This window comes from Spinacia oleracea, chromosome 1 (genome assembly GCF_020520425.1).
Source record: "Spinacia oleracea cultivar Varoflay chromosome 1, BTI_SOV_V1, whole genome shotgun sequence".
Taxonomy (NCBI): domain Eukaryota; kingdom Viridiplantae; phylum Streptophyta; class Magnoliopsida; order Caryophyllales; family Amaranthaceae; genus Spinacia; species Spinacia oleracea.
Genome location: NC_079487.1, coordinates 47,586,376 through 47,605,198, shown reverse-complemented (window position 1 = coordinate 47,605,198; position 18,823 = coordinate 47,586,376). Strand labels below are relative to the sequence as shown.

The 18,823-nt window shown below is 39.7% G+C and overlaps 1 protein-coding gene across 2 annotated transcripts; it reads left to right on the top strand.

The window, feature by feature from the left end:
• Nucleotides 1–4,183, top strand: LOC110795505 (glucan endo-1,3-beta-glucosidase 8). 2 transcript variants are annotated; one of them, XM_022000522.2, is made up of 2 exons: nt 1–2,217; nt 2,911–4,183. In XM_022000522.2, exons 1-2 carry the CDS (start codon nt 1,880–1,882, stop codon nt 4,007–4,009), a joined length of 1,437 nt encoding a protein of 478 aa, XP_021856214.1. In that variant the 5' UTR covers nt 1–1,879; the 3' UTR covers nt 4,010–4,183. The 2 variants fall into 2 exon arrangements, with proteins under 2 accessions (XP_021856214.1, XP_056691461.1); XM_056835483.1 differs by having other exon boundaries at nt 2,078–2,217; nt 2,800–4,183.
• Nucleotides 4,184–18,823: the final 14,640 nt, after the last annotated feature.

Genomic DNA, 18,823 nt, shown 5'->3' with positions numbered 1-18,823 from the left:
TTCCACTAAAAAACAAGCAGTGTAAATGTTAAACATGCTTCACGACTCAATTAGCAAAGTTAATTAATCTTTCCATTTCGCGCACTTCTTTGTTGAATCAGTTCTCACTTATCAGACAATTGTTATTCAAGTATCAGTGAACAATCGCACTTCAGGTGATTTTATTTTACAAAAATAGTTAAAAGTCTAATTTCCAGAACGTAAATTTCTAAACATACTTTGTTTTTTCATCAATTGTTCGATTATTTTGTGTGTTTTTTTGGACGATTTAAGTCATTTGTATGTTTTTTTTAGGTATTAGATTTTAATTATTAATTTTCTTCTTCTTCTTTTGTTGATTAAATTGAACTTATACGAATTAACTATGTTCTCATTATTATATTTTTTTGCTTAATGGAAAGAGTTTTACCTTCCAACCGGAGGGCTGCGGGTTTCGGCCCGATATGGCACTTCATGTTACTTTAGAAAAAAAAAAAAAAAAAAATTATGTTGCCAGATTTTCTCAACATAAATCCCAGAAATCAATCAGCAAGTACCCAGCGGGTGAGCGGCGGTGAACCGCCGGCTGCTGGTGGTTGGCGGACGACGACTTTGAAGATGGCGAATGATTGAGGGAGATTGATTGAATGTTCCCCCATTGATCTGCGCCATGATTGAGTAGAGATGAGATTGAATTGATTGGAATGAGTCGGAAAGATGGTGAATTAGGTTAATCTTTATTTAATTAAGTAATTGGGAGCAAATTGCAAAAATAATGCTACCATCGGAAAACATTTAAAAAGTAATGCTATTTGGGAGAAAGTGAAAAAAAATGGTTATCAATGAGAAAAAACCACCCAAAAACGCTACAATTAAATCGATTTTAGTCATAGTTGTATGTTTTCCAATTTGTGAGCAGCTTACTTTTGGTTGACTAGGTGTGATGTGAGGATATAGTTATTGATTATTGACATAACATGCAAATTAGTGTTCATATGCAGTAATTAGTTAGATTAGTTGTTCGGTGGTTGGTCATTTAATTTTAGTATATTTTTTTTAATTTAGTTTAATTATAATAATGTTGTTTATATGCTCTTTTGCTACAGAATGTGTTAGTGGTTAGTTTTGTCAACTAGTTGGTTCAATATTCTCTCCTCCTCCTGATGACTAATAGATCAACCTGTCCTTGTGTCCTGTACTGATTGCGGTTTTATCTTGATCACTTATCTTGTGCTCTTTACTAAGAGCGTAAAATCGGGTTATTGAGATAAACGGGTTAATGTAGACGGTATTTGATCAGGTAATTCGAGTTCCACCCCTAGAGACTTTAACCAGCCCAACGAAGGTAGCTAGTTGGCGTCCACATGGATGTTTCTAGATGGGTATGTAGCTGACTAGGCAAGTAATTATGTTACTCTTTTTGAGATGCTGTACTATTCATTTTTTCCAATATGGAGCCACACACACATGTTTGTTCTCGTTCATTTCTGAAAGGTGGAGTTGATCAAATCATTGTCATTGTCATTGTCATTGTCATGTAATATTATATGGTGAATTGATTCTTTCTCTACCATTCAATCTTGTCCACACAAAGTACAAATTAAAAAAACTCCTTGAGTTTCTTCAGCATACCTTTCCCTTCTCTCCACTTTTATCTAACTTTAACAGACAGCCCACATCGATCACCCTCCTGTGTTCTCTTCACTTCCCTGCTTTTACAATAATTTGATCATAGGAAATCTCTACAGTTGACTTATTCAGGTATTTATCTTCTTGATTTCTGCAACCAAGCTGGGAGATATCTGATTCATTTTCTGGGTTAACCTTCTTCATATATCAATAGCATCTGAATTCTTTTTATAAAAACCAGTACTCTATGCATAGATAACATTAGTTTTCAATGGAAAAGGAGTGGCTGTTGTTTGTAAGCTGGTTGATTATCTGGGTATCATTACATACTTATGATGTTCAAGGGCTTGGAGTCAATTGGGGAACGCAAGCTAATCACAAATTGCCTCTTAGTACAGTAGTACAGTTGTTAAAGAATAATGGTATTCAAAAGGTCAAGTTGTTTGATTCTGATGAGTCTACTTTAAGTGCTCTTACTGGTACTAATATTGAAGTTATGGTTGGCATTCCTAATGGTCAATTGGCTGCTATGCTTAACTACAATCAAGCTCTTAAGTGGGTTCGGAGAAATGTTGTGCGATACAATTTCAATGGAGGAGTCAACATCAAGTGAGTTGTAGCAACCTATTATTATTATTCCCCTCGATTTCAACCTTTAAAATATTACTTGTATCTTGATCTTGTCTTGTATTTTTGGTTGTCACAAGTATCTTTCCTGATCCAAACTTCGAAGAAGATATACAAATTTTGTTCCATTTTCTTCTTTCTGTGTGATTTTAAAGCTACATCTTCATCAAAATACTAAATTTCAAAGATGATTTTTCTCCAATATTAACAAAAATGTTATGCTACATTTATGTGTTGAGTGTGCACCTTTTTCCATCCAATTATTGAACATTTTTTTGTGATAGGAAAAGGTACTGAACTTTTGCCCTTTGGATATGTGTTGTTTTATCAGGAAAAACTTAAATAAAATGAATCTATGCAATTAACTACTTTCATTGAAGCATATCTTTATCCTAGTATACCAGCAAGTAGTTCTATGCTCGGCTAGAAGATTGAGGATACATTAGAGGGCCCTCAGATTGTCCTTAAATTTTTAGTAGACTGCTTATACCAACTGTGGTGACGACGATATGCTGTTGTACTTGTTAATGCACTATACAAAATCAAATTCTAATGTGCCTGCAGGCTGTAAAACCACATGAATGTAGGCCAAATCATATGGAATTTCCAATTACCTTTTTCTGTCGACTCAGAATGTAAAGACTTGTGCAATCTTAACATCTTCAGTGGTCGCAGATATGTGGCGGTTGGGAATGAACCTTTTCTGAAAGCCTACAATGGCACATTTGAGAATGCTACTCTTCCAGCCCTTGAAAACATCCAAAATGCTCTGAATGAAGCAGGGGTAGGAAACAAGATAAAGGCAACTGTGCCCTTAAATGCTGATGTCTATGAATCACCAGCGTCCAATCCTGTACCTTCAGCTGGAAGATTCAGACCTGATATCGCTGGTCTCATGACCCAGATGGTCCAGTTCATGAGCCAAAACAATGCGCCATTCACCGTCAATATCTACCCTTTCCTCAGTCTTTATGCTAATCCTGATTTTCCTGTCAACTATGCTTTCTTCGATGGTGGAGCTACTCCACTTGTAGATAATGGGGTCCAATACACTAATGTTTTTGATGCCAACTATGATACATTGGTTTCGGCCTTAAATGCAGCGGGGTATGGGACCATGCCGATAATTGTCGGGGAGGTTGGATGGCCAACGGATGGTGATATCAATGCCAATATTAACAATGCTGTCAGATTCTATCGGGGACTCCTGCCTAAACTTGCAGCTAATACCGGTACACCTTTGAGGCCCGGATACATAGAGATGTACTTGTTCGGGTTGCTTGACGAGGATGCAAAAAGTGTTCAACCTGGCTCATTTGAGAGGCACTGGGGAATTTTCCGCTATGATGGGCAACCGAAATTCCCTATGTATCTCGCCAGTGAAAACCGGGAAATCACTCTTGTTGGTGCGCAGAATGTCCAATATCTCGAGAATGAATGGTGTGAGTTTAACCCAAATGCTAGGGATCTGAGCAAGCTGGGAGATAACATTAATTTTGCATGCACTTATGCTGATTGTACTCCTCTTGGGTATGGATCTTCTTGTCATGGCTTGGATGCTAATGGGAATATCTCCTATGCCTTTAATGTGTACTATCAGACCCAGTATCAGAAACTTGAGGCCTGCAACTTTGGAGGTTTGGCTAAGCTAACGACGCAGAATATCTCCACAGGAAATTGCAATTTCACCATCCAGATAGCTTCCTCTGGTCTGAGGACTGCTGCATCTGTGCCTTTCCTTTTGATTGTTGTGCTTATATTTTTGTTCTTTTAGGTTTCATCTTGTAGATATTTTGGTTATACTTCTTTTACATTTTCGCTGTCTCTATATTCAGAGATTTTTATGCCAGAACTTGGCATATTCTTTTTTGATGATTCATGTATAGAATGTTGGCTGCAGAGTTGTTTATCGTTGTAGGGTTAAGAAATACAATAGCTTCCATCTTTACTCGGATCTTAGAATACGTTTGTTATGCTAGGCTTACAGTTTACTACGCAAATCAGAATATCTTGTTACAGCTCAAAGAATTGAGCTATAATAATGAACAACAATGCTGATCAGTTTCTGAGAAACAGAATAAAACCGAGAGAACGAAGACTGAAGAGAGAAATTAGAGAGAAAAGAAAGGAGATTCTCTTATTAGTTAACATAAGAAATGATTTACAAGAGATAAGAGCTATTTATATGCTCGGGTTGTCAGGTTAGCTAACTAACTTCTACCTATTTTGTGCTATAGTTATAACAGATTGTAACAATCTGTTACATTCCTTCCACTTGAAAGAAAAGAATACATTTAAGAAAATAAAGACTGTTAAAAGATGCAAACTTTATAACTCATTTACATCAAATTCATGAAATTTGAGTTCAAAATGTTCACTAGATATTGGACTTGTGCTGCATTCTGATGCTTCACCACCCTTCTCTGAAGTATAGCAGCAGGTTTTACTTTATTTTGTCCAGATCTTCCTTGCAACCAGAGTGGAATACGACTAACCATCCTCTAAACATGTACTGTTTGAATTGGGAAACATGAAACACGTTAATCTTAACAGAATCAGGTAGTTTCAGCTTGTAGGCAAACTTTCCTACTTTATCAACCACTTAAAAAGGCCCGTAAAACATTGATGAAAGCTTCTCAGATATCTGCATGTAAGGTTGAAGCTTCAACCAAACCCAACTACCCAGCTCTATTTTACAGTCTTTATCATATCATTCCCTTTAAACTCTCCTTTCTTCAATAATTTAGTTAAAGGTTTAGAGATAAAGGCATATCCCTTTACAAGCTTAAACCCCATGTCCGGATATGAAGTGCCCAACATACTCTACTTTTATCCATAGCAAACGAACACTTGCTTTTCTTAGAAAACAAAATGTTCTGATGCATTAACTAAAAAACTGCTTTTAAATAAACTTATTACAAGATTTGTCGTGTCCTTCTCATTGAAAGCTGATATATACAAGCTATACACCACAATCAAAGGCTAAAATCTAGGGATTTAATTTACAGAATATTGATTACGTAAATTACTCTAACTACCAAATCTTTGACTACTAAAAATATTTACATTTATTTATTTAGTTTATCACACCCCCGCAGTCGAAACAAGAGGTTTACGGACGGTTAGATTGTCTCGAAAGTCATCAAAGAGCACGCGCGGTTGATGACGTCATGGAACATGTAGTACACAAACTTCACCTCGTTGTACTTTTTCGCGAACAAAGTAAATATCCATTTCAATGTGTTTGGTACGTTGATGTTGTACCAGATTTCCAGACAAATATATCGCACTTACATTATCACAGTATACGAGCGTTGCTTTTGTTATAGGACATTTTAGTTCAAGCAACAAGTTCCGAATCCATCAAGATTCGGATACCACATTTGCCACCCCACGATATTCTCCTTCGGCACTAGACTTTGATAATGTGGGTTGACGTTTGGATGACCAAGAAATCAAATTATCCCCAAAAAATACACAATAACCGGAAGTTGATCTTCGAGTATCTAGGCATCCGCCCCAATCGGCATCTGTGTAAGACAATATTGATTCCAGAGAGGGTTTATGCAAGTGAGTACCATAATCAATCGTACCTCTAATGTAGCGCAGTATGCGTTTCAACGCATTCATGTGCTCGACCTTTGGATCATGCATGAATAGGCAAATTTGTTGCACTGCATATGAGATGTCTAGTCTGGTAAAGGTCAAGTACTGCAAAGCTCCAGCAAGTTAACCATATTTTGATGGATCGTCAAACGGGGCGCCTGAATTGGTGCTAAATTTGCCTTTGGTGTCCACCGGAGTTGGGCACGGCTTACAATTAGACATGCCTGCCCGTTCAAGAACTTCCTTGTTTTCTGACACATAAAAATACCATTGTTGTCCCGGGTGACGGCAATACCCAAGAAATAGCTTAAAAGACCAAAATGTTTCATTGCAAATTCCGAAGGTAGTTTAGACATAATGGTACGTCGAAGAGAATCTGAGGAAGCAGTGAGAATAATATCATCCACATATAATAAAATGTAAGCAATGTCACGACCACGGCCATAAATGAATAGAGAATTATCAGAAATACTATGGCAAAAATCAATGGATTTAACATAATCAGCAAACCGTTGATACCAAGCTCGGGGTGCCTGTTTCAAACCATAAAGAGACTTATGAAGGAGGCAAACATAATCAGGACGAGCAGGGTCTCGAAAACCGAGAGGTTGATGCATGTATACAGTTTCATTTAAGTTGCCATGGAGAAATGCATTCTTGACATCCAGTTGATGAATGGGCCAAGATTTTGCTAGAGCGATACTGAGAACCACCCTGATAGAGGCCGGTTTGAAAACCGGGCTGAAAGTCTCATCACAGTCAATACCTTCCCGCTGGGACCTGCCATCGCCTACAAGTCGGGCTTTATGCCTTTCAAAAGAACTGTCATATTTCTTTTTATGCCGAAAAATCCACATAGACCGAATAACATTGCATTAGACGGACCTGGAACCAATTCCCAAGTCTTATTTTCAATTAGAGCATTATATTCATCTTGCATAGCATATTTCCAATTCGGGTCATTCAGTGCAAGAACTGGATTCCGGGGAATAGGAGAGATGGAGGGAATGGTGGCATGGAGGGCATATTTGTGGTTTGGCTTATAAATTCCATGCTAACTTCTCGTTGTCATTCGTGGAATAGATGGAGGTGGTTTCGGAACTGGGCTAGGATGAGATGAGCCAGGCCTTAAGTGAGGGGGGAGGTAGACAAGCGAGCTGTTGGGCTGGGAGGAGGGAGAATGGTGGACTGCGCCAGGGGGGGAAGTTGGGTCGTGCTGCTGGGCCTTGGGGGGGGGAGGCAGGGGGACTGACTGGCGGGGAGTGGGCTATGTCAGTGGGGGTATGGGTCTGCTGCCTTAACAAAGGAGAGGGGGTGGCTGAAGTTGTGTGGGCATTGGGCTTAGGGTGGCCCAATAACGTGTGGGACTGGATCGGTAGCACGTTGATGGAGCAAGTGAAGCCTTAGAGGATCATTTTCTTCCGTAAAAAATTCATAGTTGCATCAGGATCCCGATTCATGAATCTCTTTGTTCGAGAAAGAAAAATAAGAGGATCGAACCATTTCTTCTGACTCTTTTTCAAATTCGAGAAATCTTGGCCCCAAACCATAAAGTGCTTAGTACCGGTGCCACAGAAAGATATGTTTTGAAATCTCGCATTGAAAATCCTCCTTTTGGATTTCTTTAATTTATTTTTTAAAATAAAAGTAATACATATTTAATCTATAATCCGATTGGCAAATGGGTTGTGAATTTTTGCGTGCAATGTTGCTTTCGGATCTATTAGCCAATGTCGGACAGTCAGTTTCCGACGAAAGAATGGTGCTTCGCACCCTTCTTGGCCTCACGGAAGAATTCAAAACCTTTTGGACCACCATGCAACATCGCAAGCCCCTTCCATCCTTCGACAAACTCCGGTCCATGCTTGATCTTGAGGAAGATAGCCACACCGACGAACTGTTGTTGATACAGGTTCGGATGCTGCCCTATTTATGCATAATAATAATAATGCTTATAATTTGAGTAATGTTGGACAGCCACCTGCAAATGAGAATGCTGGCCAAAACAGGGGAAATAACAACAACCGTGGCTGCCGAAACAACCGAGGTCGTGGCGGCGGTGGTAACCCCCACAACCGCGACGGCAATGGTGGTGGTAACCGCGGCCAGAATCAGCCCCGCCCTCAGCAACAACAGCAACAAACCCCTGCTACCCAGTCCTGGCTCTTCCCTCAATGGGCCACGTGGGTTCCACAACCCTGGGCTACGCTGAAGGAAATAATGCCCTTGGTCCAAGTATGCATTCTATGTTAAGTCTAATAAATGCGGTTCAGTATTAATTAACAAGTTAATAATTCAGTGAGATCAAGTGAGCTGAATGCCTAGCTAGAGGCCGCTTCAGTTCAAGTGGAATTAATGATATTAATCCACAGCTTACTCTTGACTGAACCCGTAGGGTCACACAAATAGTACGTAAACGGATCAAGTATTTAATGGCATTAAATACTCCATCTATGAATATTCGGAACCGACGGATCTTGGTTTCAGTGGGAGCTAAGATCGTCACAGGCAAGAAATGAATACTCCGGAAACGATGATATTGCCGGAAACGGAAATATGGATCGTATCGGAAATATGAATATTATCCAAGTCGTAGATGTTACCGGAAACGGAAACATGGTACGTATCGGAAAATATTATTGGAAATGGAAATATTACCAGAATCGGAAATATTGCCGGAAACGGAAATATTGTCAGAATCGGAAATATTGCCGGAATCGGAAAATAATTCCGAAAACGGAAATATTAAATATTTGTTCGAAACGGAAATTAATTCCGGAATCGGAAATATTAAATATTGTTCGTATCGGAAATAGATTCCGGAAATGGAAATTTAATCGGAAGCGTATCGTACGAATTAGCATCGGACGAGGCCTGCCGGACGAAGGCCCAGCACGAAGCCAGGCCATCGCCCAGCAAGCACGCACGCCACAGCCCAGCGCGCACAAGGCCACGCATGCGTGGGCCGCGCTGCGTGGGCTGCTGCTCGCATGCGTGGGCAGCCCTTGTGGCTGCCGTGTGTGTGTGAGTTTGAGCTCATGCGAGATTCCTGAATCTGCAAGAGTCAGTGTATGATTAAATGTCTATTCCTATTGGATAAATTGATTAAGTAGAATTCATGTAGAATTCTAATTCCAATTAATTCGCATCCTACTAGGATTACGATTCCTTTTCCATAACTCTATAAATAAAGGCCTAGGGGTCATAATTTATACACAAGTTTCAAAGTATTCAAAAGTGAGGTTTTTGAGAGAAAATTCAAACACCCATCTTGCCCCAAAAGTGCCGAATTTTCTGAGTACCTTAAGGGCGATTCTAGTTGGTCAATCTTAAGGCGGATCCGGACGTGCTGTGGACTTTCTACGGAGGGACGACACTTGGAGTCCTAAAAGACTTGTTCTTGTTCGGTTCGGGCGCAGCTAGGGAAGGCACGCAACAAAGAGTATGCATCTAATTATGCTATATGATTATGTGTAAATAATATGTTTCCTGGGTTAATGGTTGTTTCCGCATGATCTATGTAAATGTCATATGTATCATAACCTAACAGTGGTATCACGAGCCCCTTATTATTTTCATAATCTAAATTGCATGAACATGGTTAAATATTACAAATTTGCAAGAATTAAAAGGGGTGATTAATTTTCGTAATTGTTAATTAATTGCAAATTGCGTTTATTTAAATATATGTACGCAGTTTTTCGGCAGTTTCTTCATTACTCATCCGAATTGAGTGATTTTTGTGTCAATTCCGTATGTAAAAGGCATTCTAAAATTTTGACAAAAATAGTCTTTTTCTGCCGAACCCAGAATTCTCAAATTCGAAGCCTAACTATGACTTTTCGAAGGTTTTAGTTTTTCGGATGCAAAATTTCGTAAATTTAAGATGTTAAATTAAATATTTGCGATTCCTGTTGATAAATCTTGAATTTTTGATTGACCTACTGCATATGTTTAACAAGTTTGAATGCCTAGTCTTGTTAATTATGCAATCTAATTTGTAATTATGATTAATTTGTTGAAAATTAGAATAATTTAGAATTAATTTGATTTTCATAATTAATTGTAATTTAATTAGAAACCTATGATTAAAAAACCACCATAAAAATTGTAAATTTACGATAAATTTTAAATTTTTATGACCTAGACTTGAATCCATATCAATCGGAAATCAATTGGATAATAAATTTTCGATTTTTTCGCCCTAAAATTATGAAATTAATAATATTTATTAATTTGTCATTAATTTTAAATATAAATTTTAAATTTTTATGCGATTCGTTCAAATAACTTGCACGCACGAAGCAATGGACGCTTCGTGTTACCCTTAAGGGGTGTTGTATAATGCGGGCATGCGACGACGAGCAAGGGAGCTCGTCGCCCGTGCGGCACGAATGCAATGAGCAAGGGCGTAGTGCACGAGCACAAGGCAGCAGCCCTGCCTTGTGTCGTGTGCCACGAGCAATGAACGGATGGGCATGGGCGAGGGGCGAGCCAAGGCAGTCGCGTGTGGGCAGCAAGCGAGCTGCGCCACAGCGCGCGCTGCCTCGCACAACAGCGCGCAGCCTCGTGCGCAGCGAGCGCAAGCTCGCGTGCCACGAGCGCTGCGCACAGCATCACTCGCGCGCACAGCGCGCGACGTCGCCCGCCCAGCGAGCGATGTCGCGCACCAGCGAGCGATGGCTCGCGCGCGCGCAGCGAGCGATCTCGCGCGCCAGCGAGCGATGGCTCGCGCGCACCAGCGAGCGATCTCGCGCGCCAGCGAGCGATGGCTCGCGCGCACCAGCGAGCGATCTCGCGCGCCAGCGAGCGAACCAGCGCGCCCAGCGAGCGATCTCGCGCGCGCACTGCGAGCGATAGCTCGCGTGCGATGGGGCGCTGTGCGGAGGCTTGCGTATGGGACAGCAGCAGCTATGCAACGAGCGCATGGGCTGCGCGCACATGGCCAGCAATGGCTGTGTGCGTACAGCCCATGGGCGTGCAACGCGTAGGGTGTTTGCGTTTCGATTAGATCGTTTTGAATGTTTAATTTGAAAATTTCAGTTCACGTAATTTTAATTAATTTTAAAATTAATAATTTGAATTAATTTCTTGGATTTTAATTTTGAATATTATAATTATAATAAATGGAATTTATTCTAATTATTTTACTAAAATTAAAATCATGAATTAATTTAAATGCGACTGAAATTAAATTAAATTTTGGATTCAATTATAAATTTATATGAGCTTTAAATTTTAATTAAATTTGTATGTTTCCGGTTAGACTAGAAATACAATTTTATGTTTAAAATTAGTAAAGCATATGAATTTATTGGTTTGAGTGGGAGCACTTTTTAGTCATAAACTCTTGATTAGGTCTACAAATCCTTAAGGTTAAAACAACTCGATTAGAATTAATAAGGACTGAATAATTGGTAGATTATTGGTGCCCTTGATTAATTGCTGCAAATGTTTACGTGATGCATAATGTGTTTAACTAACCAGCTATGTGGGCCATTCATGATAATGAATGGGTGAATGGTATATATTGTATATGTACTGTTTTGCAGGTTATGAAGTGACTAGTATGGCCCAAATAGGATAGAAAATATGGTCTGCGTACCATTAATTTGAATGTAATTGGTCTAAAGTACCAAAGTTGTTTTTCAATTCAAATATGGTCTGCGTACCATCAAATAGTTGTAATTAGTTATAACTTATCCTATTTGAAGAAAATGGTGCCTCCCACGGAGATTTTCAAGACGGACTTTGAAGTCAAAGCTTCAAGATGAAGTCGGGCCATACTAGATCACAAATATCTTATGCATGTTTTAAGTTATTTATTGCTTTGAATATGTCTTAAAATGCATGAGATCAAAAGCTTGATTATGTTGCATGATTAAGGATTTTAGTTCACTTAAAATCTAACCAACATAGTAAGAGCCTTAAGTTCCAAACTTAAAAATTGAGTTAAAAGGTGCCATGCCAAAATATACACTTGCTTGGATATCCTTTACATCAATCTAGTAATAGTTTTCGCTCAGCGAGGTGTTACTTATTGGTCCTAAAGGGGCAAGGTACACAAATAATTGTGAGTACATGTTAGTTTTGGTGAAACTCAACGATATAAGTAAGGAGTCCTTTTATGTCGTGGCAAATTCGATAGGTTTACCTAATAAGTTCTTAGACGTACCTATCAACCAAGAATAGTTTCTAGACTATTAGCAAAAGGCTTTTGCTTACCTAAGATGTTCTAGGATTAAGTCGACAAACTGTGCTTAGTTCTTCAATGATTTTAGGATCTTGGAATCATTTTATTCACACCTGCCGGAACACATAAACTTGAATAAAATGCTTAATAAACATTGAATTATGCATGTATGCTAGAATTTAAGTTTATTAAAAGAAACTGTGAATGGTTATTTATTTGTTTATTCTTTTCAATTGTAGTTTTAATATGGCAAACAACAATCAAAACATCATCATGGGTTCTGAGCTTATGGTCAAGCTGAACCTGACAAATTTTCTTGAATGGGAAGCTAAGCTAGTTGAAATAGTCAAACTCAATGGACTTGAGTATGTACTATCACATCCCATGCCAAGCTACTATGCCAGAGACATGACCCCTGAGAGATTTTACGCCTGGGATGCGGATCTCAAAAAGGTTATGAGTCTCATGCTGAACAATATCCCTGATGATTGGGCTAGAAGGTTTGTAGCCTATGAACCTTTTACGCTCATCAAGAATCTGAGGGATATCTGTCGTGGAAGTACGGAGGACAGGGACCTGAACGTCCATGAGTTGATTGAATCAATGTCTGGGCTAAAGGTTAGTTCTCCCAACAGGTGTTATAGGATGGAGGTCCAAGAAACACATGTTCAGCTCCTTCGCACTAAACAGAGGGTAGGCGTCCCACTGAGGTTCCATGTGGATCTTATGTGTTCATATTTTGATCGCCTAAGTCTACTAGGAACACCAATAAGCGAAAGGATGGCAGTCTCTGTCTTGCTCAATTCACTACACAGTGGGTTTGGTCGCTTCAAGCAACAATACCTAAGTGAACCAAGAGAAGAAACAGTTGCAGAATTTATTCACCTTGTCAGAAAGGCTGAAATAGTACTGGACTGTGAAGCCAAAGATTTACTCAAGGCTAGAAAGAGACCATTCAAGAAAGGTGGAAAGTCCAAGGGCAATGCTAAATCAAAGCAGGACAAGTCCACATCAAGCTGTCTTTATTGTGATGGAATAGGCCATTACAAAAGAGAATGTCCAAAGCTAAAGGAAGATCAGAAGAACGGAACAGTCGTTCCATCTTCAGGTATTTTCGTTATAGACTGTATACTTGCTAATTCAACTTCTTGGGTATTAGATACAGGTTGTGGCTCACACTTATGTTCCAATCCACAGGGACTAAGAAGAAGTAGAAAGTTAAGCAAGGGTGAAGTCGACCTACGAGTGGGAAATGGAGCACGGATTGCTGCATTAGCTGTAGGAACATACTATTTGTCGTTGCCCTCCGGGCTAGTTTTGGAACTGGAAGAATGTTTCCATGTTCCAAGTCTTACTAAAAACATCATTTCAGTTTCTTGCTTAGATGCTAAGGGATTTTCCTTTATAATAAAAGACAATAGTTGTTCGTTTTATTTTAAAGAGATGTTTTATGGATCTGCTAGATTAGTCAATGGACTTTATTTATTAGATCACGACAAACAAGTATATAACATAAATACCAAAAAGGCCAAAAAGGATGATTCAGATCTCACCTATCTGTGGCATTGTCGATTAGGCCATATAAACTTGAAACGCTTAGAAAGACTTCAAAGGGAAGGAATTCTAGAACCATTTGACTTAGAGGATTATGGTAAATGCGAATCATGTTTACTTGGCAAAATGACAAAGCAACCTTTCTCTAAAGTTGGAGAAAGAGCAAATGAACTATTGGGTTTAATCCATACAGATATATGTGGACCAATGAGTACAAATGCTAGAGGTGGTTTCAGCTACTTTATCACTTTCACTGATGACTTCAGTAGGTATGGTTATGTCTACCTAATGAAGCATAAGTCTGAATCCTTTGACAAATTCAAGGAATTTCAGAGTGAAGTAGAGAATCAATTAGGCAAGAAGATCAAGGCACTGCGGTCTGATAGAGGCGGTGAATATCTGAGCCATGAATTTGATGACCATCTGAAAGAATGTGGAATTCTATCAGAATTGACTCCTCCTGGAACACCACAATGGAACGGTGTGTCAGAACGGAGGAACAGAACCTTGCTAGACATGGTCAGGTCAATGATGGGTCAGGCCGAACTTCCATTAGAATTTTGGGGACATGCACTAAATACAGCTGCACTCACTATAAATAGAGCTCCGTCTAAAGCTGTCGAAAAGACTCCATACGAATTATGGTTTGGAAAGCCTCCAAATGTGTCTTTTCTTAAGATTTGGGGATGTGAAGTATACGTCAAACGATTAATTTCAGACAAACTTCATCCAAAATCTGACAAATGTATCCTTGTGGGCTATCCAAAGGAAACAAAGGGGTATTACTTCTACAATACATCTGAGAACAAAGTGTTTGTTGCTCGAGATGGTGTCTTTTTGGAGAAAGATCACATTTCCAAAATGACAAGTGGGAGAAAAGTAGACCTCGAAGAAATTCGAGTCGAACAACAAACTCTAGAGAATGCTCAAGATGACATTCAGGATGAAACTCAGAGACCTTTAGAAGAATCTGGTGAGAATCATGGTCAATCTAGAAATGTTACCCCGCGTAGATCGCAAAGATATAGATCTCAACCGGAAAGGTACTTAGGTATTTTGACGAACGAGAGCTATGACGTTCTATTACTTGAAAGTGATGAACCTGCGACTTACAAGCAAGCTATGACGAGCCCTAGCTCCAAGCAATGGCAAGAAGCCATGCAATCTGAATTAGACTCCATGTCTGAAAACCAAGTATGGGATTTGGTCGATTTGCCAGATGGCTACCAAGCCATTGGAAGCAAATGGGTTTTCAAACTGAAAAAGGACAAGGATGGGAAACTTGAAGTTTTCAAAGCTAGATTGGTTGCGAAAGGTTACAGGCAAGTCCACGGTGTGGATTACGATGAAACCTTTTCACCAGTTGCAATGCTAAAGTCTATTCGAATAATGTTAGCAATCGCTGCATATTACGATTACGAAATATGGCAGATGGATGTCAAAACTGCTTTCTTAAACGGCGTTTTAACAGAAACTGTGTTTATGACACAGCCTGAAGGTTTTGAGGATCCAAAGAATGCTAAAAAGGTATGCAAGCTAAAGAAGTCAATCTACGGATTGAAGCAGGCATCCAGGAGCTGGAATATACGTTTTGATGAAGCAGTCAGTGACTTTGGTTTCATCAAGAACGCGGACGAATCTTGTGTATACAAGAAGGTCAGTGGGAGCAAAATTGCTTTCCTAGTATTATATGTCGACGACATATTGCTTATCGGAAATGACATTCCTATGTTGAACTCTGTCAAGATTTGGCTTGGGAAATGTTTTTCGATGAAGGATCTAGGGGAAGCACAGTACATATTGGGCATCAAGATTTACAGAGATAGATCTAAAAAGATGATTGGACTTAGTCAAAGCACTTATATCAATAAGGTGCTTGATAGGTTCAAGATGGCGGACTCCAAGCGAGGCTACCTACCCATGTCTCATGGAATGACTCTAAGCAAGACTCAGTGCCCAAAAACACTTGATGAGCGTAGACGAATGAATGGGATTCCATATGCATCATTGATTGGTTCAATAATGTATGCTATGATATGTACACGCCCGGATGTTGCGTACGCACTCAGTGCTACGAGCAGATACCAGTCAGACCCAGGAGAGGCGCATTGGACTGCTGCCAAGAACATTCTGAAGTACCTGAAAAGGCACAAAGATGACTTCCTGGTCTATGGTGGAGATGATGAATTAATTGTTAAAGGCTATACGGACGCAAGTTTCCAAACCGACAAAGATGATTTCAGATCACAGTCTGGGTTTGTCTTCTGCCTCAACGGAGGAGCAGTAAGCTGGAAAAGTGCTAAGCAAAGCACCATTGCGGATTCTACAACTGAAGCGGAGTACATTGCTGCACATGAAGCAGCAAAGGAAGCTATATGGCTAAGGAAGTTCATAGGAGAACTTGGTGTAGTCCCCTCCATTAAAGGACCAATAGCCCTGTATTGTGATAATAACGGAGCTATTGCACAGGCAAAAGAGCCTAGACACCACCAGAGAGTCAAGCATGTACTTCGTAGATTTCACCTTCTACGAGAGTTCGTTGAAAGAAAAGAAGTCGAGATAAGCAAAATTGGAACTGATGACAACATATCAGATCCATTAACTAAACCTCTGCCGCAAGCGAAGCACAACTCGCACACTGCAGCTATGGGAATCAAGCATATTGGAGAATGGCTTTGATGTCTCTGTTTAATGTTTTAAAGTTTTAGAGTTTAAATCTTTGTAAAACATTATTGGTTAATCATTCACAATAAATGAAAGGAATTCATTTTTCCATTTAATTTGTGGTTTATTAAATGATGAGTCCCTTCAACTTGACGATATATTCAAGATAGACTGTCAGGACCAGTCCTGTGACTAAGAAATGTCTATCAAGTGAACTTGAATGTCAAAGGTTGAAAATGGTCCCTAATCGGAGTTTTCTATAAAATTGGACGCATAGAAAACGTTAGACGATTAGAATGCAAGATGACTAGTAGTTCTGTTTCTTGAACTATGTGGACATGGCAATGTCATAATCATTTGCATAGATACTTACTTTAGGAAGACTAGTATCGGACAAGACCTATGAAACTTTACTGTAAGAGATGAAAATCTGTCATGAGTAAATTTCATTAAATTATTAGACACTAAATCCTCAATACCTGAGTGATTTGAGATTACTTGTTTGAGAACTGGTTGCTTTGACGTTGACCAACCGTCGCACCGTAAAAGGAGGCTATAAAGGCAACGCTCAGGTAATCACCTATCAAACGAAGTCTAATCTCAAGATCGCAAGATTGGGATTGTCCTCCCATAAATCGGGATGAGATGCTTAAAAGTTGTACAAGGCCACTCGGAGAGCTAGAAACTGTGAAATGCATGGCCGTGCTCGGATGAATCATAGGCTATGATTATCTGTTTATTTGATCAGTTGAACTCTGAAACCGAGGAACACCTCTGGACATAATAAGGATGACAACTCTTACCTTATGTTCAAGAGCAAGCATCAAGCGACAAAGGAATTAGGAAATGCACACTTGTCCCTAAGGACAAGTGGGAGACTGAAGGAAATAATGCCCTTGGTCCAAGTATGCATTCTATGTTAAGTCTAATAAATGCGGTTCAGTATTAATTAACAAGTTAATAATTCAGTGAGATCAAGTGAGCTGAATGCCTAGCTAGAGGCCGCTTCAGTTCAAGTGGAATTAATGATATTAATCCACAGCTTACTCTTGACTGAACCCGTAGGGTCACACAAATAGTACGTAAACGGATCAAGTATTTAATGGCATTAAATACTCCATCTATGAATATTCGGAACCGACGGATCTTGGTTTCAGTGGGAGCTAAGATCGTCACAGGCAAGAAATGAATACTCCGGAAACGATGATATTGCCGGAAACGGAAATATGGATCGTATCGGAAATATGAATATTATCCAAGTCGTAGATGTTACCGGAAACGGAAACATGGTACGTATCGGAAAATATTATTGGAAATGGAAATATTACCAGAATCGGAAATATTGCCGGAAACGGAAATATTGTCAGAATCGGAAATATTGCCGGAATCGGAAAATAATTCCGAAAACGGAAATATTAAATATTTGTTCGAAACGGAAATTAATTCCGGAATCGGAAATATTAAATATTGTTCGTATCGGAAATAGATTCCGGAAATGGAAATTTAATCGGAAGCGTATCGTACGAATTAGCATCGGACGAGGCCTGCCGGACGAAGGCCCAGCACGAAGCCAGGCCATCGCCCAGCAAGCACGCACGCCACAGCCCAGCGCGCACAAGGCCACGCATGCGTGGGCCGCGCTGCGTGGGCTGCTGCTCGCATGCGTGGGCAGCCCTTGTGGCTGCCGTGTGTGTGTGAGTTTGAGCTCATGCGAGATTCCTGAATCTGCAAGAGTCAGTGTATGATTAAATGTCTATTCCTATTGGATAAATTGATTAAGTAGAATTCATGTAGAATTCTAATTCCAATTAATTCGCATCCTACTAGGATTACGATTCCTTTTCCATAACTCTATAAATAAAGGCCTAGGGGTCATAATTTATACACAAGTTTCAAAGTATTCAAAAGTGAGGTTTTTGAGAGAAAATTCAAACACCCATCTTGCCCCAAAAGTGCCGAATTTTCTGAGTACCTTAAGGGCGATTCTAGTTGGTCAATCTTAAGGCGGATCCGGACGTGCTGTGGACTTTCTACGGAGGGACGACACTTGGAGTCCTAAAAGACTTGTTCTTGTTCGGTTCGGGCGCAGCTAGGGAAGGCACGCAACAAAGAGTATGCATCTAATTATGCTATATGATTATGTGTAAATAATATGTTTCCTGGGTTAATGGTTGTTTCCGCATGATCTATGTAAATGTCATATGTATCATAACCTAACATACGCCACCTTGCCCGCACCCAACCTCGGGCTGGCAACGACGCCCTGCTACACCCTTGAAGGAAATAATGCCCTTGGTCCAAGTATGCATTCTATGTTAAGTCTAATAAATGCGGTTCAGTATTAATTAACAAGTTAATAATTCAGTGAGATCAAGTGAGCTGAATGCCTAGCTAGAGGCCGCTTCAGTTCAAGTGGAATTAATGATATTAATCCACAGCTTACTCTTGACTGAACCCGTAGGGTCACACAAATAGTACGTAAACGGATCAAGTATTTAATGGCATTAAATACTCCATCTATGAATATTCGGAACCGACGGATCTTGGTTTCAGTGGGAGCTAAGATCGTCA